Genomic DNA, 25,838 nt, shown 5'->3' with positions numbered 1-25,838 from the left:
AACACTTCTATATGCTTTGAAAATGAGCTCGGTAGCTCTTCAGAGGCCTTAGCATTTCACCATTTTTTGCTTTAACCAAGGGATTAAACTGATGTAGTGAGCAGTTCTGGTTTAGAGAGGTCTTGGTTTGACTTCTTGCACTTACCTCCTCCATATATCCTTCGTGATGGCACATCCAACTCTCCAAAATCAGCTGCAGATTCCTGGAGACTGCAAGAGCAAAAATACGTTTAGGACTGGTGTTTTTATTCTACTGATGAAAACAGGAAAGTTTCTATAGATATGCTGTATATCTGTATCTATCTAAATCTATATGGATTTATCTAAATCTATATAGATTTAGATTTTTTAATAGATTTATTTATTTAAATCTATATAGATTTAGATAGCTGGTAATCTATATAGCTGGTATTATATAAATAACTTTTCTGTACCATGTAGAGGCTGGGAAGCAGGACTGGATACTTACAGAACTTCCCTTTTAATTAGTATAACTGACGTATTCCTGTAATGAATTCTTTTGTCTGAAAAGCCACTCATGTGCAAGTGACTGCTGCATGTGGAGATGCAGAAAAATGTCTTGTAAAACTAGTGTGGCTTGGATAACTCCTGTGCATCTGCTGCTTAGGAGCAGTACCGCAAATGTATGGGAAATGTGATCTAACAGACGGTGTATACCTAAGAGCTCTGCATAAAAGGCTCAAAGAACAATTATCTAAGTTGAACGCTGTGTTTTAAAAACAGCTTCATCCATTTTCCTGCCATTTCTGTGCTTTTCCTCTGAATAACTCCAATGTATATTAATTAATTGCTTGAAATAATACCAATAAATCTAACAAGGTTTGTCTAAAGCTTGACTGCACAGAGGAAACTTCATGTTTGTTTCAGCGGTGAGAGAAAAAAATCATTTACTGAAAATACTAAGAAAGCTAATATTAATTTAGATGGAACTTAATGAAATCTTTAATGGCTTTTTAAAATTGTTTTATTTTCCTTAGATTTTAATTTGAATTAAATCATTACTATTGTTAAATTAGTTAAACACTAAATTAAGAAATGCAAATGAAGTGAGCCCAAAATCCAATGTGGTTATTGTTTTTATTGATGTATGTAGGCTAGTGGTGTGGAACAAATTCCAATTATATCTGATCTGTTATTTGCAGTACAAGTTCCTGACTCTTCATTAAGTGTAATACATCAGATTAAATGCTGTGCTCGATAAGAGCTAGGAAAATATCAGCATTACAATAAACCTCTTGCCGCTTTTGCCTCTTCGTTTGGCCTCTTAGCACTGTGTATAATGCAGGCTGCAAGGCCTTCTAGTCTGAAGTTCTACAAATCCTGCCCAGCTGTGATCATCAGAGAAGTATAAAGGTAAACTTTAGGCAGCGTAGTCACAGGAGGCCCACAAGCGAGGGAGAGTTGCTAAAGGCAACTCCATTACATACATGAGTTCACCTGAATAAATGTTCACTGGCTTCTGCTATGCTTACTTAAAATACTGGTAGCTAGCGAGGAAAATGCCAGTTTCAGATGATTTATCTCCCCGTGTGATTAAAACATCCAAAATAAATGAAGCATATTTTCTAGCACCAGAACTGGCTCCTTCCGAGTTGTTCTTTATGCTTTGGTGTGTATTTTTGAAGATGCTGTATCCTAAACAGACTGAAATCAGTAGAAATCTAGTTAAGGAAGAGGAAAGGCTGGGTGCCATCCTGGGCTAGCCCGCTTTGTGCACAGGCAGGGTACTCATCTGTATAAACATTCATTTTTCGTTTTTAAGCTAGTGTTTTCTTCAGAATTCATCCAGAGAGGTGAAATGGAGCCAAGTAGTCAAAGCTGCCCTGTGGCAGTCTCACCTGGAGAGAGGACACCGTAGAGGGAGAGCACACCTTGCTGCGTGGCTGGCCCAGCGCAGCTCTGGGTAAGCCAAGCACACGTGGCAGTGCTGCGTTGCACAGCTGGGTATGATTCGTGCCTGTGCCCCTGCATCTGTCCTGGTGCTGCGTTGCCCTGGATAACATGTAATTACCAATCTTTCTGGGGTATTCTTCAGGTTTCGTGTTTGAGCTGCTAGAGGAATCGTATCCTCCTGTATTGTGGAAGAAGTTGGCTGCCCTTCTGAGCGCCCATACTGAAGTGTTCCTAGCTTAGCAGTACTCCAGGATAAAATACTTTCAGCTTAGCACACTCCTCGCTTCATTTTATTCCAGCAGTGTCAGAGCATGGGTCTAGCATAAGTGGATGAGCTGCGACTGTTTCTGGCGTTGCTGCATTTGCAGCAGGGTGTTGAGAGAGAATATGAGACCTCAGCACTGGTTTACAACCTTTTGGAAGGCACTGTTGGACTTCGGTGAGGAAACCGTACAAGTGGGATGCTGACAAAGCAGTGGAGATGCTGATGCTTACAGCTGTTGCTCTGGTTTCCCTATATATAGATGCTTCTTTTTGCCAATGTACGAGATAAGCAGCACTATTAGTTTCATTAGCATCCCTGTGAGTCAGATTGATACATCTTCAGTCGGTGGTTAAGCTGTCTGTCTCTGGCAGGATAACTGTTGGAGGCGACGTGACGGAGGCTTGTGAGGTGTTTACTGTCTCTCGTTCCCTACATCTTGGAGGATGTAGCTGGACTACCAAAGTACTACTTGGCTTTGGGAGATGGGATTCCAGTCTCTGGGTCAACCTGCATCCAGAGTCACTGAAGATAGTCCTGTGAAGGCACTGAAAGAGGTTGTAATGTTTAGTCACTGGAATGAATGAAAAAACTTTTTTTTTTTCCTCACCATGATGATGACCATCATGCCATGGTGCTGTTTCACGCATTTGACTGCTCAATAATTGCTACTGTAGAGTTTGCAAAACGCTTCCTTCCTTTGTTTAAACTTTGCTCTCATACCCATTACTTCACAAACCCTTAGAACATGGCTCCAGAACATCACCCTCAAGCATCTCTGCCTGTCGGTGTACTTTATCTATGCTCCTCCATTCCCTTGGCCATTGGGGTCCTCATTCTGTGCCTGGTCTAAAAATGAGATCATTCTAGCTCAAAAACCTGCCATACATCACCCTTTGGAGAGGGTGTTGCCAGCTATCGAGTGCCTGCCTGCAGTGGTGGCGTGTAGATGGGGAGTTCCTGGGTTAGGAACAGAGAGCTTTCCCTGGCAGGAGGTAGGCTGTGGTTTTGAGGCTGATGGTACTTGGGCTTCTCTTCTGGAAGATTTTGAAAATGCTCTTACATAGATGTTTTCGGGTGCTTCTTCCAGACTTGTGAATCTTTTTACTGTCAGAGGATGTCTAGAGTTCCTGAGTAGTCCTCTGGCCACCTGAGGATTTCATGTTGCAATGGCTGGGTGGTTTCAGGGTGGCTGAAGCGGTTGGTAGGCTATGATTGGGCCCAGTGCAGGTGTATGAATAGTGAGGATAAGTAGTGCTGGATTAGAGTATAAATATTAATCAGGATTAGGCTACAGCAAACATAACATGGCACATTTTGCTCTATAGAATCACAGAATATCCTGACTTGGCAGGGACCCCCAAGGATCACTCAGTCCAACTCCTGGCTTCTCACAAAACCACCCCAAAACTAGACCCTGTGTCTGAGAGCACTGTCCAAATGCTCCTTGAACTCCTGCAGCTCGGTGCCGTGACCACTGCCCTGGGCAGCCTGTCCCAGTGCCCGACCACCTCTGGGTGCAAATCCTTTCCCTAACGCCCAGCCTGACCCTCCTCTGATTCATGGTGTTCCCTTGTATCCTATCTCTGGTCACCAGACAGGAGGAAATATTAATAGGAAACTAACTAGATAAACAAATTCCCCAATTTCAGATAGCTCAGCTGCAGTCTGTAAGCGGTAGTGCCCTTTTACACTCCAAGGGCAGCTCTTACTGCACTAAGGACGAAGCTTTTCTTTGAAAACCAATTCATTGGCCCCTGACTGAGAAGAACTTGCCGCAGGATTTGCTCAGGATTCGCTCACCCCATTGGAAATTCTGACAGGGCTGGAATGAAATGTGAGCGAGAGGAACGGCCGTGTAACGGTGCTGGCTCATTTGTTTTCACATGAATGCATTAGAACAAAATCTCACTTTCATGAATCAGCGTTTCCCTTGTCAATAACTTTCAATATTAAACAGTAAGGTGACACCAGGTTTACATAAGAGGAGAGGTAAATTAACTTGTGCAACAAAGGATTCCTGAGGGTAAATTGATAGCTCAGATCTTGATTCATGGTTCAGCTACAGAACAGGATGGAATAACTGTTTCCTTCCCACCGTGATTAAAATTGTTTTGTAACCAGGAGAGGAAAAAAGGCATGTCCAGACCCTTAGAGGACAGCAGCTCATCCTTTACCAAATCCCGCACTGTACTGAGAAGTGATTCCCTCGTTCCCTTCTGTGTTTTGTGAAAATTATAACACTCAGTTTGCCAAGATATGGAGCATCAGGCAGTGCGCTTCCCTTGTTGCCTAGAAAGAAAATAGCTGATGTATCCACGTGTGCTGAAATGCCATGTTCTTCCGCAGCAGTGCAGTGTTTCCTCCTCTTCTTCCTCAACAAATCCATTTTCTGTGTCCACAAACGAACTTCTCCCTGACCTTCTAGTGCTACTCATACATGAAAACCCCAAGTGCTTCTGGGTGGCAAGTGTACCAGTTGTCTAATATATTGGAATTGACAAGATTCAAAGAGGAATGCACAAGTTTATGAATATTATTAAAAATTTTAATAAATAACCATAGAGAAGTTGTTTTGGAACATTTTTTTAGTGAAAAGTCTGTCTTTAGAACTTCTGAGATTTGGTATGTTTATTTCTTTTTTCTTTTTTCTTTTTATTTATTTATTTATTTAATTACACAGATGTCCTGCTATTCAGATCTTAGAGGCGGAAATTATTTTACCTCAGGACATACTTGATTCGTATCCATAAGTATACATAGGTTTATATAAATACAAAAATCCAAATAAATACACTTCCTTGACTTGTCATTTTAGTTGCACTTCTCTCATATGTAATAGGGTAAGTCTTCTAGACCCTCCCCTCCCCTCCCCCCCCCACAAAAAAATAAAAAAGAGATTCCCTATGTTCTTTTACTTGACTTTACCAGTTCAGGCAGCCAGTCCCGAACTGCTTCTGTCTCCCTCAAAGGTCCACAGAAAATTTAGAAGGAAACAAACCCAAGAGAAAACAGGCTCAGTAGTGGTGGAAGTTGTAACTGCTTCTTCAGTTGCAGGACAGGTTCTGTGCAGACACGAGCAATGAAAATTTCTTTACCCATCAATCCCAACTCCGACTCAAGAAAGTACCTTTGGAAAAAAAGTGTATGCATTTATTTATGGGCTTTATTTCTAGTTCAACTAATTTTTTGTGTGTAGATTTAACTACAGAGATTTTCATCCCACTGTCTTGCTTACGCTAGCGATGCTACTTATGTTTAGGCATGCTCTGAGGTGGTTTCCTGAGCTCCTAGCTTTAATTTTTCTCCTCCTGCTGAGAGCCAGCAAAAAAACTGAGTCATGTCATTGTGACCCAGTGCATGCTTAGCAATTCCTTGCAGAAATCCCTTGAACGGGGATGTAGCTTGGGCCAAATTTCTCAGAATTGAGAACTATTAGTGTAGCATATTAGTAGCTGTGAATATAAACATTGGGAAAGGTCTTATGATATAATGAGAAAAGGCCAAAGAGGTGAGCTGTGCATCACGCTACTTCATCCTATCTGCGCTTAATCCTGTTTTACACATTCAGCTCTATCTCCAGGATTATCCTCTGATATGATGATGAGAAGCTCATGCCTGTGACTTGAATAAATCACGTAAGTTGCATGTTAAATAGGGGAATGGTCTGTCAGGAGCCTCATCAAATTCAACAAGGAAAAATGTCAAGTCTTGCACCTGGGGCACACGAACTCCCTGCATCGATAAGAGGCTGGGGGGAAAAACTGCTGAAAGGAACCTGGGAGGTCTAGCTAGAAAAGAGCCAACAATGCTTCCTTGCAGCAATGAAGGCTGACAGCTTACGGACTGCATCAACATCACAGCTGGCTATCGAGGGAAGTGAGCTAGTCTTCTATTCAGCATGTATTAGACCACATTCAGAGCTACTGCACCCAGTTTTGGGCCACTAAATACAAGAAATGCATTGATAAACTGGAGCAACCACAGCGGAGGGCGACCAAAGTGGTTGAGGGCTAGAGGGAGCTGCCCTGAGCAGAAAGGGCTGGGAAAGCTGGAGTAGTTTAGCCTGGAGAAGAGGAGTCTTTAGGGAGGCTGAGGTGCATGGCAGAAGAATGTGTGACAACGGATGAGGGATTCTAACTGGATATGCAAACCAAAATTTTCGCAAGGAGGAATAAAAATATAAAGCATCTTATCGCTGGCCTCTTGGTAACGGAAGGTCTTGAAGCCTTGTCTCAGAAATGTAACAAGACTCAAAGTTAATTTTATGTTGTTCTCTTTCCAAATCAAGTTGGTGTGTTGACCTAGTTCTGTCACTCAGCAGCCACAAGCCAATTGGAGCCCTCAGCTGCCACCCCATCTCGTTTTGCCTCATTCGGACAGATAGGGCTAATTACACTAGGTACTCTCTCCAAATTTTTACAGATTAATTTACAGCATGATGAACAGAGTCAGTGATGGAGATGCAACCAAGAAAGTGAGGGCTGCTCTGACCTTGTCACTCAGATGGATGAGGGGACATACTGCTCTTTTCCCAGATGACTCCTGAGCTTTGCAGAAAGTCAGTGACGTTTAATTACTTCTGACAAATAAAGAATGCTTTCTCTTTTAGCTTTATTGTGTTATGCCCTTCATGACGGTGGAAAAAGGCAAAACTGCATCTTGACCAGCCGCCCTTTCAGTAGGATGCGATGGAGTGAAAGTCTCGCGGCTGAAGTGCAAACTTCCAGCTCACATCAACTCTTGGTGCTGTCAGGATTAGAAATGGTTGATGCAAGGAAGTGCTCAGGTACCTGCGAGGTCAATGAAGCTTAAATGCTTGCCTAAATAATGTTCTGTTAAGAGATGTTTTCTCAGCAGTCAAGATGTGGTTTACATGCTCCGTGGCATTTGATAACTCTTGTTACACAGAGAAGATTAATTTGAAATTGCATTAGGATGTGGGAAAAAAGGTCAAGATTGTTGCAATCTCCAGAACCATGATAAATATAATAAAGGTTGTGAGACTTGTCATAACTTTTAAAACAAACACATCCAGGGGAAAATGGCTATACCTGGAAATTTAGGCACGGTACAGTTAAGTGTCTGCAAGATTTGAGGCTGCCTTATTTGTTGACTTGATGGTGGATTTTTTAAATGCTTGGTGTAACAGACTTTCATGTGATGGGGACGACGTAAAAGACTTTGTGATGGGGAAAGGAAAAATGAGCGAGGGTTAAAAATGCGAAGGTTAAAAATTTGAGAGTGAAAAATGTGAAGGTTAAAAAGGCTGTCTTGAGTCAGGCCAAAGGACGAGCAAGGTGAGACTCCTCGTTTGACGGTGGCCGGTCTCTAATACATGGGGAAGGCTACAACATCTACTATATCCTCTCAGCTTCCATCATTCTGCAATTTAGCAACATCCTGAGCCTGAGGGTGTTTTTAATCATCATTTAATGGTTGTTGACAAACTAATGGTTGTTGACAAACTTTTCCCCATGAACTTCTCTAATGGCTTTTTAAAGGCATGTAGATTTTTGGCACCCGTGGTATCCTGTAGCACTGAGCTCTTCAGCTCAGCTGCACATTGTGTGAGAAGCCCCTATTTTTTGTGTTGAACATCTCACCTGATAATTTCATTTTCTACTACGAGAAACAGGGAATAGTTATTCCCTATTGATCCCCTTGAATGCTGTGCTCTCCTGGCCTCCCCCTGTATCCCCTTCGCCATTTCTTTAGGTTTTATTTCCCACAGGGAACATTTTAACAATTTTACACTTGATTCCTATGCACCCTCTGTATGGGTAACATAGGATCTTATCTATTTCTCCTCATTTATTTATTTTATTTGTTCTTGTGCCTCCCTTGTTGACACCTCATTCTGGGACATGTCTTCAAACACATCCTGAATTAAGAGCTTCTTCATATATTGGTCTTTAATAGTCCGGGTTACTTTATGAGCATTTTAGGCTCTCGTCTGCTGCCTTTATTTTTAATGTGCTCTCTCCTTTTTATGGTACTCCATTTCACTGAAATAATATTTCTGTTGTGGGTTTTTATTCTATTTATTTATTTTGATTTATTGGCTCTTCCTAGACCAATATACCAAAATATTTCACGGTAACTATTACAAAGGGGTTCTTGAGTAGTAACTTTCTGAACCCATCTCTTTTTTTTTTCTTCTTCTAGGTTTCTTGAGTAATTGTAGCATATTTAACATATATACCATAGCGCAAAGCATATATACCATGTAGATACATGAGTGTGATGTTTATCCTAACTCATAAAGGGCTAACTATAGTCTCTCAGTGTTCCTGTATTTTCTGTCCAGGTAGTCTCTCCGGTCTCTTTGTGTTTGTCACTGTCATCATTCTGGGCAATTCTGGTCTTGTTGTATGATCCCAGTATTGGTGTGATATTCAAACCACATGGATTCCACGGATAGCAATCCCAAGCAGGAATTCAGGCTGGGAGATGAGTGGATTGGGAGCAGCTCTGCAGAGAAGGACCTAGGGGTGCTGGTGGATGAAAAACTGAACGTGAGCCAGCAACGTGTGCTTGGCCAGCCATGTCCTGGGCTGCACCAACAGCAGCATGGGCAGCAGGGCAAGGGAGGGCATTCTCCAGTGCCCAAGGCCAGGCTGGGTGGGGCTTTGGGCAACCTGGGCTGGTGGGAGGGGTCCCTGCCCGTGGCAGGGGGTGGCACTGGATGGTCCTTAAGGTCCCTGCCAGCCCAGACCATCCCTGTGACTCTGTGATGCTGTTACAAGTTGGTACAGATAGCTTGCTTGTCTGTTTAGGCTTCAGGTTTTCATTAATGTATAGCAACAACCTCACTGCTGTGATTTTCTATAGCTTTGCAATAAGATTTGTTCTTTTATTTTACAGCATGGCAATGATTATCTGCCTTTCACTACTCTGCTGCTTCTGTCAATATCCTCACTGAAAACTAAACACTTAAGGTTTTCTATCGTATTTTTTAGATTTCTAGTGTCTGTATAGCAGCACTTACACAGTTGGCTCAGTAGCTTATTTTCTGTGCTGTGATTAAAATGGAATTACTTTTTTTTTGCGGTTTCTTATTCGGATTTATTAATGTCTGATTTCAGGCCTAGAAAACGTGTCATGTCCATTTGTGCCAGCCTTACTACGCTTCTTAGTTTAAAGGCTCTCCTGTAATGTTATTAACTGTAAATGCCAGCAGTCTGGTACCAGCTTGATTTAGATGAAGCTCATCTCTCCTGTATAAGCAGCCCTTCTTCCAAAAGCTTCTGCAGTTCCTCCTGAATCTAAAATTAACAGTAAAAGCTCACATTTACGAGAGCAAAGTTATGCCAGTGCAGATTTTTTTTTTTTGAAAACCATAACCAAAAAATAGACTTCCTTGACAAAAAGCTTTGTTAGGATAGAAAACCTGTTTGCTTTACAGTAAATCCGTGAATCCTGAAAATGCAGAGTGGTAGCTGCCAAACAATAGGATTCAGGTGTTGGCTGTGACTTTGGGAGGGCTAAGCTTGTAAAAGATGATTTTGTTCTGCCGTCGACTTGGCACAAGAGAGTCAGGATCCTGAGCAGGAGAAGAGAAGCAGGTTAATAAAGGTGGGTGCGTGGTGCATGGGTAGGATTTGGCTGTAGGAATTTGAAAGTTGAAGGCAGTAAGCTAAGCAGCTTAAAATCTTCAGAATAAGAGGGAGTGAAGCTTGTAAGTGCGTCAAGCCGTTTGCTTAGATCTGGAGTAAGGAGCTTAAGTAGCTTATAACACCACAACCTCGGCAGCTCCAGAGGAAGGGACTTACAAGCTGTGCAACAGCTACACTTCAAAGGCCTTACAAGCACCGCTGATGAAGCCTGCAGGGCTTCGAGAGAGCGTGTCAAGTAAATCTGTCCGTCTGCCTCTTTCTCTGCAGTATCTGAGAGCTTCCTTTTCTCTCCTCCTCATATACGCGGGGACAACTCTCCTCCCTGCAATTATCACAATGTTAAATACCAGGCACTTTAAAATCAGGAGTTTTTCAAAATTAATTTAGTCATGTCCTGTCTATATATTCTTCTTTTCCTCACTGGAAAAACAAATTACTATGTATGCTGGGATGTACTGTTATTTTTCTGAAGAAATTTATATAAAAAACTTGAATGGAACATCTACGGCCTTTGTAGTGAGGGATAGAAAGTTATCTCAATTCTGTAGTTGTAAATTAGCTGTTGTTGTGGTCTGTAGCTTCAGACACATTTGTTTCTTGTTAAAGTCTTTAGGGCTAGATTATCACAAGTTGAAGTTGCGCTGTGTTGCCTTGATCCTATCCAATTCCTGTTGAAATCAGGTGGCTTAGCTGGGGTCAAATAGGCTCCCACAAAGCAGAGTTGGCTACCTTCACAAGCTTCTGCTCTGCAAAATAGTTGTCATGTCTTCAAGAATTTCTTTACTTACTAGTCAAAAATAAACCTTCATAATAGTGCTTTCTTGAGTTATTTTATAATCTCGAGTTTGTTCTTCCCTGACTACTGAAGATGCACTTCTAATTACAGGCATATGACCAGATTTCTGTTTTGCTGCTACTCCCTTCTCCCTATTTAGTTTCTCTATTTCAAAGTAGGTTTTTATGTGCTGCTTAGTATTTCATCTGTACAAACTGAAGCATTTAATGATGAAAAATAAATATTTGTAAATGAGTATCTCACACTTCAGGCTGATTTTTTTTAAAGTCGTCTTTAGGGTTTTTTAAACTGTTCATGGTTCTGTGTTTTAGCTTATAGGTAGTTAGAATTGTAAAATGGGTGAGGTTAGAAAGGAGCTCTGAAGATCATCCAGTCCAAATCCCCTGCTCAGAGGAGGCCCAGCTGGAGGAGATGGCCCAGGAGAGTGTCCAGTTGAGTTTGGAATATCTCTAGGGATGGCAGCTCCACAGGTTCTCTGTGAAAGTTATTGGAGTGTTTGATCACCTATACAGTTCAAAAAAAATAATTTGGAAGGAGTTTCTTGAATTTCTTGTATTTGTTTGTGGCCTTTGCCACTTGTCCTGTCACTGGATGGCACTGAGAAGAATCTGTCTTTGTTGCCTGGATGCTTTCCTCCTGTCCCCCACAATTAATGCATGTTGACAAGATCCTCCAGGAGCCTTCTCTTCTCCAGCCTGAAGACTCCCAGCCCTCTCAGCCTTTCCTCACAGGTTAGATGTTCCAATCCCATAATCATCTTCACGGCCCTATATGGGACTTGCTCCAGTATGTCCATGTTTCTCTTGTGCTCTTGCCCAGAACTGGACCCAGCACTCCAGATGTCTTGTCTGTGCTGAGCAGTGCTCCCTTGATGTGCTGATATCACTCTTTTACATGCTGATACCACAGGCCTTTTGCTTCCAAGCTGCTTTCCAGCTGATGGCCTCTAGCCAGTCGGCTCTCGGTTGTTTCTCCCCAAGTGCAGGACTTTGCATTTCCATTTGTTGAACTTCGTGAGGTTCCTGTTGGCCCTTCTCTTCAGTCTTTTGAGGTCCCTTTGATGGCAGCAAAACCCTCTTCTTTATCAACCCTTCCCATTTTTGTATGGTCTCCAAAGTTGCTGAGGATGCACTCTGTCCCATCATCTAAGGCTGTTAGTGTTGAACAGTATCAGCTCCAGTATCGACCCCTGGGGTACGCCACCACTGAGTTGCCTCCAGCGGGGCTTTGTGCTGCTGATCACCACCTTTGAGTCCAGCAGCTCAGCCAGTTTCCATCCACCTCACTGACCGCTTATCCAGTCTGTACTTGATCAGTTTGTCAGTGAGGATGTTGTGGGAGACAGTGCCAAAAGCCTTGCTGAAGTTGAGGTAAATAACATCCGCTGCTTTCCCCTCACCCACCAAACCAGTCACCTCGCCTTAGAAGGCTATGCTTGCTAATCCCAATAACCTTTTTATCACGTTTGGAAGTGGTCTTCAGGAGGATTTACTCCATCACCTTACAAAGATTGAGGTGAGCCTGAGTGGCCTGTAGTTCCCTTTATCCTCCTCCCCCTGTTGAAGATAGTGACATTTGCTTCCTTCCACTCCTCAGGAGCCTCCCCCAGTTGCCATGACCTCCAGAGATGGTCAAGGGTGGCCTCACAACGATACCAACAGGCTGCCTAAGCGCCGATGGGTGCATCCCACGAGGTCCCATGGCCTTATATATGTCTATTTAGTTTATTTAAACGTTCCCCTTGTGTGGTCTTTTCCCCTGAGAGGAAGTCTTCCCTCCTCCAGTCTCAGGGACCTGAAAGCACGCCTTAGCAGTAAAGACAGGTGAGGGAGGCATCGGGAGCTTTGCTCCTTCATCACCAGGTCCAGTTTGCCGTAGCGTGGCGCAGGCCTTGGTCTGCGAGGCTGGGTGAGCGTGTCCCTGTGGGCACGTCTCCAGAGAGGCAGGCCTGAGGCCCGCACCGATTTCCCAGACAAGCTCTTCCTGCCCGCGGCTCAGGATCCCGGCCAGCTGCCCCGGCGAGCCAGCGATTCAATCGCAGGGGAAGTTCGGCTTGGGTGAAAACAAAGACAGCAGCACACGTTTTTTCTTTTGTTTTTTGATTGCTTCCGCCTCTGTATCTGAAGTATTTTTGAGAAAATACTTCACTTCGCAGGTGTAGCCTTGTGGACTTTCTTTCATCATAGGTTTTTCTTATCGTTTGTGGCCATTGGAGAGTTGAAAATGCTTTTGGCAGGGGAGTTAGCACAGGTGCCCCGGAGCAACTCCCACTGGGACCATTTCATTCTTTTTACCTAAAGTCCCCTTTTTGTCAGCTGTTTTCTTAGGGGTCATGTCATGTCACGAGCTGTTGTGCTGTCTGCCAGAGGATTGTGTTTTACTGCTGGCTTTTAGGACTGAAACTTCGGTATGCGAAGTAAATTTATTTATTTATTTATTTTGATACCGAAAGGACAATCCAATAAACCATTTTCTTTCTTATTGGAAATTGAAACGATATTGCTTTGTTTGGATGGAAAGAAGTGTACAGGCTGGATTTTGACGTCTCATTGATTTTAAAGCAAAGCATTGACTGTGGTTCGCAGTGAAAAGGTGGTGTGATATGGGTGCTGCTTTCTCGCTCACAAGACATGGCACGCAGCCCTGCTTCATGTAGGTGAATAGTTTTCTACCTCTAAAATACAGACGATGATAATTCCTGGCTGTTAAGGGTGTTCTGAGGATGAATTGATTATTATCAGATTGGGATTATAAACTAACTCAGCTGTTATATGGGAAATAAAATTCGGGTCGGAGATTTCCTTTTTTTTTGTGGTTAATCCTCTGATGGAAAAACTTCTTATGGACCCTGTACACCAACAGAGGTCTAGTCCAGAGTCACTGATGTTTTCAGGTTCACAGTGATTTATTTGTGCCTTGGATGAGATACTTGGATACACAAAGAGGAGAATAAACCAGTTTGCTGCATGGTTCTGGAGGGCTGGAATCGTTGCTTTTGCTTAAAACTTATGTAGGATATGGATGTGGGGTAGCATTTCTATTGTTTATTCTGGGAGGTTATGAAAGAAGCTAGGAGGTGACAGGCCATGTAGTCTGCCTGGTGAGCGTGTCTCTGATACGTCAGATCTGACACATGTAGCACACAGGAGGCCAGGGCACATAGGGTAAATCATGATGCATTTTGTATTCCTCTCTTTCCAGCCAGCCAACTTTTGAGCTTGAAAAAGACAGGATGAGTATAGAAGTCTGAACATACGGTGACCCTAATTAAGGGGCTGATGTTATTTTTTTCATCGTCATACTCATTGCAGTCATACTGACCTTAACAACTACCCCTAATCCTTTCCTCTGGTGTGTTCAGCTATTGCCATGAAAAGTTTTTGTCCCAAGAGCAGGAGGCTGAGGAAGCGTGTGCAATCAAATACCTACCTTTTTGTTTCATAAGAAGTTATGCTTTCAAAATCTGTTTTCAAGCTGTCACAGAATTAAAATTACACTTCAGGGGGCTTTTGTGAAGAAACATGAAACATCTCCTTTTGGAGATGGCGATTGAAATCCCTTTTTCTGACTGATAACAGGACTGCGTCTTGAACCTGGATTTGACATAAATCAAGCCAGTGTATTTGCTTTTGGGCTGAGAGGCAGCCTGGCTTCTGCTTGGGGCTATTCTACTTCTTATGAAATATTCACTGGTCCAGAGAGACAATGTGACTTTGTATAACTTGATGGTGAAGGAAAATTTGTGGGATAAAGCAGACCCCGGTTCAGGTTCTGTTCCTACTCTAAATCAGGTGATTTACATCCTAGGTGAGTCCATGGGCAGTGGGGTGATAATGTTTATTCTTTTTCTGATCTTTCTTCAGTTATTAATTTTCTGTCATGGCCCTGAAAAATTCTTTGATTAGCTGTCATGGTCCAACAAAAAATATCTCGCAGAAAAATTCTTGACCAGCTCTCTCAGAACTACTTCGTAAGTTATGAATTATAAAACAAGGGTGCCAATATGTTCTAGGTAATAATGCATGGGTTTTCCCCTTTTATTTAACTAGTCTTTGCTATAGTCAGCATCTCTAGTTAAATCCTTGGCTTGTATGCAGTTGCTGTATTCCTACTTTCTATATGCTGGTATAAGAGTCTAAGACTCTCGTGACCAGAGCTTTTTTTTTTTCCCCCTTTATTCTTGTGATTTTCCATAATTTAGATAGCTTTACGGTGTGTCTTAGTGGATTTTTAATTTTGCAGAACTTGAATCAGTTTGCTTTTGAAAAATTAACCAGGCCGTGCCCTTGAAAAGTCATTGCATCCATTATTACCTCCACATGTGATAAGTTTAAGAAAATGATTAGCAAAGGTGTCACTCATTTCTGCATGCTGTATATCAGATCGGACTTGCTGTGAAGTAGTGAACCATATTAAAGCTGTGAAATCAGCCCTGTTCTACAGGGACTCCAACCAGCTGCACCAATTTTACTACTTTTTCCCTTGCAGATTCAGGAATGATTGGAATGGAGTTTGACAGTTTATTTACAGATTCGCTGTGACTGACAGGATGCCAGAGGGGAAATGTTTGTACTCCCTGAAGGTAGTTTTTGGTAACTAAGGCTAAATATCTGACAGGACTTCTGTTACCGAACAGAGTGTGATCAACAGTTGCATTGCTGCAGGATTCAGGGCATCTTTTCATTTAAAACACAGCTAAAATTACAGAACTAAAGCTAGCATTTGCCTTGATGGAAAGCGCACAACATGCACACCAGAAGATGTGGGGCACTGGTGAGTTCAAGCCTTCATTCCAATCCTGATCTCTCATCCCTGTAAGAAATTAGCACCAGGGAAAGAAGATGAGAACAACTCACATGCCTTCTTTCCTCTTGGTCACTGATTTGCCGACGTAAAATTTGTGAGTTCCATAAATTTTTCAGTATGGGCTTGGATCTCTTATGTGGAAGATTCAAGTCTCCTACACAACAGGCCTGTTTCTCTATATTATGGGCTGTCAAGAGCTCATGGCCTGTGCCTTGAAAACTTATGTCCGTGTGTGATGTTAAGGCTCCTTACAGTCTAACCTTGAAATTAATAAAATCAAATTCATCTTATTCTTATTCTTTACCTTAAAATTAAGGCAGATAAGACTTCTTTCTCATGACTGTGTTGTGCAGTTTCATATTGTGAGTGTGTACAGTAACCTGACTGAAGTATCCTCATGGCGTATAAAAATCAGTCTAATATGATGATACTCAGAAAACAGAAACCTTCTGGAAGAGAATGTGTGAACTATATACTATATAATATACAATGTGTGTGTAGTAATATTATACTCTGTATTCCCAGAACTAGTATTAAACATTTGATCAGGAAAGTATTTTTGTTCATTAATAGCTCTTTGTTCATTTAAGAGGCACAGAAGCTTTTGTACGTTGAAAAGGTTAATTATACTCTGAGTAAAGGTACTAGAATAAATTGTGTGTTTTATGGGTAGCAGAGGTTGAAGGTGGGCAGATCTGTCTAGCGCAGAGAAAAAATATATTTTTATTAGATTGTTAGGTGTTAGGAAGTGCTGCCAACTGGCCAAATGCAATCTGAGTATTCATGAGCAAGAGATGCTGATATATTGCAGGGGACAGAAAATATGCACCTGAGTTCCTGTGTCCTTACTTGTGTTTAAGCTAGTCTTACTCACTATATGTCTCGTATCGTAGAGTTTGGTAAGGTTAATTTTGTTTGTTTGTTTTTGTTTTGTGCCTATCTGGATTCTTTCCTATATATTTTGGTTATAATAAGGCTATGCATCAAGAAAGAGTCATACAGCAGAAATGGTGAAAAATAAATGAAAAAAAGGCAAAAAGAGTCTTTTTAAGTCATGATCATGTGGTGTCCACTTCTAATGCTGATATGCCAGGTGTGACTTACACAAGGACCTGAATGCACTGTGTCGTACCACAGCTCTAAGGAGGATTTCTCAGGGTCTGTGGCTATTAGATCATCCAGCTGTGCCCACCTCCCCATCGAGTGGGGTTCTTCTGCTGCCGTCTTTGCTGTGGATACAACAAGGCTGACAGGTGAATTCTTATTTATATTTTTCTAATTGTCAAGAATAAAGGACATATTTCTGGGAACAGATTCGCAAGCAGCTCAGGTCTTTCCCCAGTGAATTCTCTTATTAGACTACGTGGCCGTGGTTATTCTGGAGCTGTGACTCTGGCAGTCCTGTCTGCATGGTGACTTTTCTGTAAGGGTAAGAGCGATGGGTGTCTGTTCATGCTATTATCCAAGGAGTCAGGTCAGTACCCTGGGGAATGGGAGTGGTGCTTAACCTATGCCCACGTCTTGCAACCTTGACTCTTAAAAAGCTTTTCTCACAACAAACTGAACTTTGGCATGCCACAGTTTAATATTGCCAGTCTTTGTTCTCTCCACGGAGAAGAGCTGATTCCCCTTCTCCTTGTGGATGCTTTTTTAATCATGTTTCCACTAGTTTTAGTGTTAGCACTGCCTGTTTATAAGCGTACAAGTTTTACCCTTAAGGGTGAGGAAAGGTTGCCCAGTGTAATGCAAGAAGTCAGTGATGGTGTAAGGCAGAAATACAGTCCAACAGCCCTGGGTTCTGCTTTCCTCCTGTGGGTCTGGTCTAAAACCTTTAACAGGCAAAAGTAGACGTAATGTACTTTTAGTAGACTTCAGCTAATGCTGAATATGGATCTCAAAATCCTCACCTTTCAGGTTCTGGCTGCTGCTGTAAGAAGTTAGGTGTCCGCTCAGCTGCCGCATCCCTGGCAGATGGCGTCGTTCCTGCCTTGACCAGTCCATCACGCTGCAGTTACCGTGGCTCGAGTCCATGTGCAGGTTGTCACTCTACAATCTCTGTTAAAAGATACTCTCATGCTTTTCAAGACCCAAGGAAAGTGACCAAATAAATTAAAGAACAGTCAGCGAGCAGGGTGCCTAATACTATAGCTGAAGATCTTTGTACGTTGTATTACTTTTTTTAAAGAACGATTAGATACGTAGCAGGAGTGGCGTGCTTTGAGGTCAGTCAGAGCTGTGAACTGGAATCGCAAGTATTACCAAGACCATGATTCAGTGCCTAAAGACAAAAGCATAATTACAAGGAGAAGGTCATTTTTCTAAGCAAAGGACAGTTGTAAACTGCATTTACCAGAACAAAAAAATCCGTATTTGTTGCATTGCATCATTGAATTATTCATCAAGATCAGACACTTTTCTTGTTCAATTTACTTTGTCATTTTCTTCTAGCTTATTCTCAGCAGTTTGGATGAAAATATAGCACAGTGGCACCTGCTTACAAGAGACATTCAATTCACTGGAGGTCTTGATTGGAAAGACATTTGTTTCGGTCCAAGCCAAAATCAAATGCTCTTTGTTTTAACGGGATATTCATGTTTTATGGAAAAATAACTAGAAGTTATGTTAAAGTATCTCTCAGTTAACCTGTTCTTATTATTTAATGAGGTATTTCAGGACCTTAATATAGAATAAACAAGAATCACTGATGGATCAGATCCTGCATCTGATATATACAGCCTCTGTTGAAACAAGTGTTTTCCCAGCAATAAGATTTGATTGCCTAGAAAGGTGTAAACTTCCCTTTTTCAGAAATTGCTTCATGTCTATAGGTGAAAATGTCACTCTATTTAGGGTGCTGTTGGCATGGTTAGCTGGTTTCGAGATCCTAGTCAGTGTGCTGAAAGGAGTAAATAATAATTACTCTGTTACTTCACAACCTTTTCTTCTTCTGTGGAAACATACAGAGACACTCAAGCATGCAAGGAGATCAGAATGGGCCCCCATGTGTTCCTCTCACCATGATCGTTTTCCCTCTTTTGTTGCTTTCCCCCATAATTTCCTTCGTTTGCATATTTTAGTGTTTCATACCGTGGTGCCTGAGTCAATTTGCTTTTGAATAATTAAACAGGTACATGCCCTTGGAAAGTCATTGCACCCGTTATTGCTGCTTGATGTGTTAAGGGTGAGGAATTGGGAAAAGGCGTCGTGCGTTTTTGGCGACTGCTGTTTTTATGTCAGGGTTGGATGTAATGTGGATGGGATTTGCAATATGCTGTGTTCAAGTCTACGTGGTGAACTCATCTCAGGTACCCCGAGGACGGACCCAGACCGGGGAATAATTTATAGGGTCAGTGGCTGTTGCAGAGACATTGCATATTTAGGTGGGTCTGGGTTTTTGGTGGCAAAAGATTTTGGCTTCTGCAGAAGAAAACCTAAAGAACTGATCGTGAAACCTCTCTGCTGAGTATGGGTTTGGGAGGAGGGGAGGAGAGGATGGACAGGAGGAGTTTTGCAGCCCTGCAGTAAAGGTAGCTGGGACTTCTCTGGAGGAGAGGCAGTCAGCTGGGGATTGGGGTGGGTAATGTGCTCTGAGCTGCTCTGGGGATCGTTGGGTTGACAGGGAGGTTTCTGCAAGCACCGGAGGGTTTCAGGTTTTCATTTAAATCCTGAGGCTGCAAAACTGGAGCATAGCTGCATTACAGGTGCAGCTCTAGTGGGGTTATTGTAGGGTTTTGCTAACATCATGCTGGCCTGCGTAGCTGAGCCACAGATTTCATTCTATGAACAGCATATGCTCGCCAGGGTAGGCCAGTGGCAACACGTGCTTTGTTAAATTGCATTTTATTGTACTGTTGTCTGCTAGTTATGCTTTTTTTTTTTTTACTGTTGTCTACTAGTTATGCTTTTTTTTTTTTTTAGTGAGTGTTTTTAATTGTCCACATATTTCAGTGTCTTTGGTCACTCCAAATGGCATTAAAATGTCAGCTTGCTTTCATTGCTCGTTCTTGTTTTACTCTTTTGCAATTAGGGTGTTGTTAGAAACGTGCATCGATTTCCAGGTGGGTGCTTTCCCTAGGATAGGGCATATTTCTGCTTAAATGTTACAAAATAAACCAACACAGTTTGTGTCCTTTAATGCAAAGGCGTAGGTTGTTGGCGTTGTTGGCCATGGCAGCTGCCTGCTGCCAGCTCCGTGGCAGGGAGGCGAAATCTCTTCCTGAAGCAGAGAATTCCTTCGTACAGCAAAACTTCTGCCCAGCCAAGCTGGAGGAGAAAGGGTAGGGTGGAGCGTGTGCTTTGGGTGTTGGAGTTAATGAATGCAGAAATAAAAGGAGAAGGTTATGATGGGGTAGTTTTGGGTTCAATGCAATCGATAGGTTTATTGTCAGAGAAAAGGGACTCCACCCATCCATACAGGTGTTGTCTTTTGGCATTTGGAAGAGCTTGCCATAGAATTGCCCAGCTGTGATTCAGGTTCCCTATGCCAGCACAGTTGATGTGTTCAGCCATGTGCTAAATGAAAAGCATCTAGTTTTGGGGTTCCTCAGTGGGAGAAAACTGCGAATAGGGCATCAGTTCATGAAAGAGCAGCCACTGGAATTGAAGAGGTTAACGTGTCAGGAAAGGTTACAGGAATAACACGTACCTAAATAATGGTAATTGGTTAAAAGTAGTAAGTGCCTTGGAGATAAAGAAAAAAACTTTTATAGGCTGTAAACGAGATTATTGAAATCCTTCAAACCAGGCCATGTTAATGATGCAGATCTTGAAATGTGCCATGGCTGAGATTTAAATATGTGTTTTGATATGAATTGTACAATCACTCATCAAAAGCTTCAGACCTGTTGCTTTTTAAAGGATGTTTTCTTTACTATCTGAATCAAACATGTCAGCTCTGCAATCTGGGGTCGGTTAATTGAAATGCGGTGAGAGTGCAAAATCTGGATCAAGCGCGAGGCTGGCAAACTTCATTCATCCTTTTCTGTGAGCAGACCTCTAAAAGTAAGTGCTTAGCTTGAGAACTGTTGATGAAATTAGTGACATTCTCCATCCTTCTTTACATGGGAAGGACTTGGGCCAGATGGAGTCTGAAGGAACAATTTGAAATATACCATGTCACACTTGATTGGATTGAGTGAATGAATAGCAGATCTTGAGGAACGCCTTATTATAGTATTATTATACTTTTCACTGTCTGGTGATGGATTTTATCTCACTAGAGCAAAAATCTGGAATTGGCATGCCCAAAATACCCCAAGGTAAGTTTTGCTGTTTCCCTTTTCCTCATAAACTGTTATTTAATTTTAGGTGATTGAATTTGGTGACATTTAGTGCACATTAAAGGGAAGAATTTATAACTCCAGCTAAGGCAAAGTATATTTCAGGCTTGTTCTTTGTGAGCTTTTCTTGCTATTCTGCCAAGTCCATGTGCACCTCTGCCTGCTAGAAACCTGTGCCACACCATGCCCGAGCTTCTGGTTGGGCTCCTTCCTCAAGGTAAAATAACATCTTCAGCAACCATCAACAGGAAAAATAAATACATGAATCTGTAAGAGCAGTTCCACTACAGAGTGAGGGGTTGAAGGCACTCGTTGTGTGTGCCTTTGGTTCCCATTCAAGTGCTCTCTTGATGCCTTTAATTTATATTGACCCCTGGAAACTGTGCAGCAATGTGATGGCAGCTAAGGATGGTTCAGGTACTAGGAAGATCCATCAGGTTGATGTACCCACGCCCCACCTAGAGGGGAATGTGATACAGCAGGCACCACAAAACCCCACCATTTGCCACCAGATCTCCCCATTTCCAGCGGCATGAAGTTTTGGGGGTGTTTGGGAATGGAATATCGAACGGTACAACCCCTTGGTACAGTGCCCAACAGCGTACCCTTCCCGGGTCTAATATTTCATTTAAAAGCAATTTGCCTGAATAAAATAAAATATGCATGATGGGTGAACACAGATGAGCTCTGTTAATGTATTCTAATTAACTTGCTAAAAATATTTTAAAATCTTAATAAGCTTAAAGAGAATTTCTGATGATCAGATGCAATGTTAATGAGCAGGGTATAAAAACACAAGAAGGTAACGTGGATCGCTGATTGGCAGTTGCAGCGCTGTCTGTGTAGCTGACATCTTTCTCGTGTGAAGGAAAGCTTTTTGGGTTAAATTTCAGCTTTTGTCTTGGTAGCTAATTTCTCAAGGTCCTTTTCGAAAAAGCTTAATGAGCAAAGCATTAAAAAAAAAAAAAACACACCTGTTTGATTTTGGGTGGAGTGGGGATTTTATTACTTAATTATGCCTTAGAAAAAACATGCTAAGGACATTGATAATAAAGTATCTGTGTTCTTTGTGTGTGGGAGAATGATTCTTTTCCTTTTATATCTGCCATAAATCTCAGCTTGTAGTTCTTGTTCTCTCCAGGCTATTAGGTTTCTGCAGCCTGTATTTCATTCCTTAGCACCTATTGTTGCTTGGCAACTGCATCCGATTTACATGAACCCAGCCCAGGAAGGAACAGCTACCTGGAACCTTTCTGCTCCGAAACCCCGAGAAACGTAGTGCTTCTCCCATTCGCTATGACAATTATTAGGAAGTATTAATTGGTCCTCTCTATTCATCTTCCTATAGCCTTTATTTTTTAGTTAAAGGCAAAAAAACCCTCCGTTCTCTGTTTAGTTCCAGTCCGCCAGAGGTCACAAAATTCATTTATAAGTAATCCTCTCGGAAAGGAGGAGGTTTATTAATAACAGAGGAGTTTAGTAGTGTTCAGAGCCTCAGCCGATGCAAGCGGTCCCCAGTGCTGTGTGCTGTCGGTACGGAAAGGAGGAGGTTCTGGGCTGTGAAGTGACCCACCATAGTCATATAAGGAAGATTAGTGTTGGTTATTATTATTTTTTTCCCTGATACTAAGTTCTGTATAGTTCTTCGGGAGAAAAAGGACAAACTGTTTCCAAGTCACTCTGTGTGCTCCCCTTCTTGGTATATGAAACAAATAAGCAGATTTTCTGCCTTCCTCAGAAAACTTGCCTGGTGTTTTGCGAGCAGGTGAACCCCTCTTATTAATTATTCTTCTGAAGTCCATTATGGCCTGTAGGTTATATCTAGTGAGAGGAACAGGAGGTATTAAAAGGAAAAATCAAGAAGAAAATTTCTTCACCAGCACAAAACAGTCTTACAGGACTAGGAGAATGAGAGGTACAGGCAACGTTTGTGAGTACCAAACATAATACTTTTTTTTTTAATATATATCTTGTGAAGAAAACACCAAAGTTGCCTTGTTTTATATTTTCTTTTCCTCATCTGGCTTATCCTTTGCAAAAATAAGATGATCCCTGGACATTGACTCTTTCCTGTTGTTTGTAGGCCTTTGTTAATGTTTTTTAGATAACTTGTAAAGAAGCAGAGTAGATTTGAAATCTCCTAGAGATCTGGTTTGCAAATCTAGATCATAAGCCGTTTCTTGCCAAAGTTCATCATGCTTTGGGTTTCTCTAAAATCAAAATACCCTGTAGGATGTTCTTTCCTCTCTTCCCTCAAGTGGCATTCAAGGTCAAGTCGTCGCACCCTGTGCCTTTTAATTATATTCTGTGGCTTTAGGTAATGCTGAACTTGCAGCTGATTATTATTATATTTTCTCCTGTGGACATGTCTTGCTACTGATGCGCAGACTGTGCAGATTAACTAATGCAGAATCGAATGCATTTGTGATCTAAGTAATGAAGGGGCCTTTGTTCTATTCTTGGTTGTTCCACTGATTTTGTGCGACCTTGGGCAGCTCATTTATCTCCTTCCTTGCTTTTCCCATTTTAACCTTCCATGGATGGTGTCCTATGTTGATTTGCCAAAGTAATTTGTTAGTTCCCTTAAAAGATTTGCAAGGATGAATATTGCTGTGTGTGAGGACTAATAGTTTTTACAAATGAAACAATGGTGGGTTTATGTTTCTAAATAACTCAGCAGCACTATACATTGCTGTGTGGTCTCTAAAGCCACATGGTGATTACCCATGTCAGAGTTGGGATAGGCATGGGAGGGTATATGTTTTGCTCAGGTTCAGGCATGAGTTTTTCGTACGTTGGAATATTTTGAAGAAATACTGAGACGTGCTGCAATGCTAGCAACAGAGCACGTTGAAGAAAATCATAGTAGTGGTCACTTTATTTACTTATTTCTTTTTTAAACCTATTTCTGGGAACATCTTGCGTGGTCCTGACTGTAGGTGAACGTCTCGCCTCTGGCCCAGGGAACTGAGCAGCAGGAATTCTTGGTTTGCATCTCCAGCGTTCCCAGCGGCACTGCTGCATGGATTGGTGGAGAGCTCTCCCAAACTCTGGTGCTTCTGGTGACGGTGAGCACAGGATGCCTGCCCTCCTCCTGTGGTACTCTGCACAGCACGTCTTCCAGAGCTGCACACCTTCAAAGCTGACACATGCTCCCAAGAATCCTGGCAGATTTCAAGCAAAAGTTTTTCTGATTAATCAAGAGTTTTTCACAGAATGGTTAAGGCTGAAACTGGATGATCTGTAAAGGTCCATTCCAACCCAACTGTTCTATGGTTCTGTGGTTGGAGGGCACCTCTGGAGCTCACCTCATCCAACCCCCCCCTCAAGCTGGGCCACCCAGAGCAGGTCGCCCAAGACCACATCGAGGCGGCTTTTAAATATCTCCAAGGATGGAGACTCCGCCACCTCTCTGCACAACCATTTTATACACTGGCACCTTCCTACTAAATATTTGGCCAGGCAAACTGACAACATGCAGCATCAAGTAATTCTAGGGTAGATGTTTTCAGTGCTCTTACTGACCCTGCTCTTTTTTTCTAGTGGTTTTAGTGGTGAAGACATTTCTGCTAGGTACTGGTAGCGTACCAGCGGCTCTAAGCATCAGCGGTTTGTGGTCTTGGAAATATGCCTTTTAATGAGTAGCAGAACTTAATATACTTAGCTTATCAAAAAAAGAAAGACAAGATGTAATTTAATTGTGGTCTATAAGTGCCAAGACATGAAGGGGAAGCCCAGCTCTACACTAATGTTTTAATTGGAAGGCTGAACCCAGAAAGATCAACTGGCTAGAAGTTTAAAAGATAAAAATCTAAATGATGGGAAAAGTATAAATATTTAAAGTCTCATTCAGCATGAAAATAGCCAGTAGTCGCAGTAAATTCTCTGTCACTTTGCCTCTCTCAGCTGAGAGGCTCTGTATCTTCTTCGCATTACTGTCCTTGAGCAAATGCACTGCTGGGTTGGATGGTGGGATCGTGGTGTTAAAGTTATGTGACCTCGATAAAGCAGATGGTCTCTTCTGACCTTTAACGCTTCTGGAGCTCTCTGTAGGTAGATTATTAAATAGCTGGATGTAATGGCTAGATTTCAAACACGCAGCTTTGGTCTCCTCTAAGGTTTGGTCTCCTCTAAGTTCTGCTTCAGAACATTTTTTAAGAATCAGTTAATTTGTCCCGTTGGTTCCAGATTTCCTGTTTATCTGCTGAAGGACAGCAATTCTGAAGTGGGGAGTGAAGATAGAGGTGTTGCCAAGGGTCTCTGAATAATTAACGGAGGCATGGTGTAAATCAAAGCAGGTGACACTTCGTTGAGCCTTTAATTGAAACCTTGGCTACCTCATGGATGTTTGGACAACTGCTGAACAGTTTTTGTGGTGATTAGTATTTTTCCCAAGACACTATTTTTAAGTTCCACAGTTCTTGCCATATTTAAACTTTGGTTAAAGAAAAGATGAAAACTTTGAGTGCCAAAAAAAAAAACATTCAAGCTGAAGTAAACCAGTTCTGTTGGTGAGTGCATTTTACCTCACTAATTCCTGGTGACTGATTTTTTCTATAAGGAATTAATTCAGAACCAAGAATTTATACAAGTCAGAGAGATAACAAGTATTTATTAAATTACGTCTAGTAGTAATGTCTTCAGGAGAGGACTTTTCCCCAAGTACATTTTGAGTCTTGACCAAATAGATTTTAAGTGTTTCCTTCTCGTTTGCTTTCTGCCTCTTTCCTTAAAAGCTTCTGCAGGAAGGTTTTTCCAAATTATTCAGCCTGTACCTATGAAAACTTCTGGTCTGAATCGTCTGCTTTTTTTTTTTTTTTTTAACTGCTTCCTGTAAACTCTAGTGTTGAGTTGTGGGTATATTTTTTATACGTTACACTTGGAATTTAGCCCAGGCTTCAAGAAAATACTCTGTCAAATGGAGATCCATGTCTTCAAAAAAAAAAAAAATCACAGTGAATTGATAAGCAATTGAGCTCTGCAGTATTTCTACAAGAAGTGCAAATATTCCAGAGGTCTCATAGTGCACTTGTCAATGTATATGCGATAGCGCTGTTATGACTATTGATCAGCCTGTTCCCAAATAAGTCTTTAACGTTCATGAACCAAACTTTTCCTTGCTGCATAACTCTGCTGAAGTCAATGAAGCTGAATTGTCAGTA

General features: G+C 41.8%; 1 protein-coding gene across 18 annotated transcripts in view; it reads left to right on the top strand.

The window, feature by feature from the left end:
- The window catches only part of XYLB (xylulokinase), a 95,810-nt gene that overhangs the window by 37,283 nt on the left and 32,689 nt on the right, over positions 1–25,838 (top strand). For 4 of the 18 annotated variants that reach the window (XR_013946218.1, XR_013946219.1, XR_013946220.1 and 1 more), the window contains one exon: positions 1,800–5,049. The exons of 11 other annotated variants lie outside the window; for them this stretch is intronic. Coding sequence is in view for 4 of the 7 variants with exons in the window: in XM_080579083.1 (XP_080435209.1) it covers positions 1,800–1,879 (80 nt within the window). In the remaining 3 variants the exon portion in view is untranslated. Of the gene's footprint in view, positions 1–1,799; positions 5,050–6,788; positions 9,755–25,838 lie in introns of those variants that run through there. 3 more of the 18 variants (XM_080579085.1, XM_080579084.1, XM_080579091.1) reach the window with 3 other exon arrangements.

The sequence above is a fragment of the Anser brachyrhynchus genome (genome assembly GCF_964034855.1).
Source record: "Anser brachyrhynchus genome assembly, chromosome: 2".
Taxonomy (NCBI): Eukaryota; Metazoa; Chordata; class Aves; order Anseriformes; family Anatidae; genus Anser; species Anser brachyrhynchus.
Note: the sequence above shows the minus strand (reverse complement) of the source record. Positions and strands in the feature narration are given on the sequence as shown.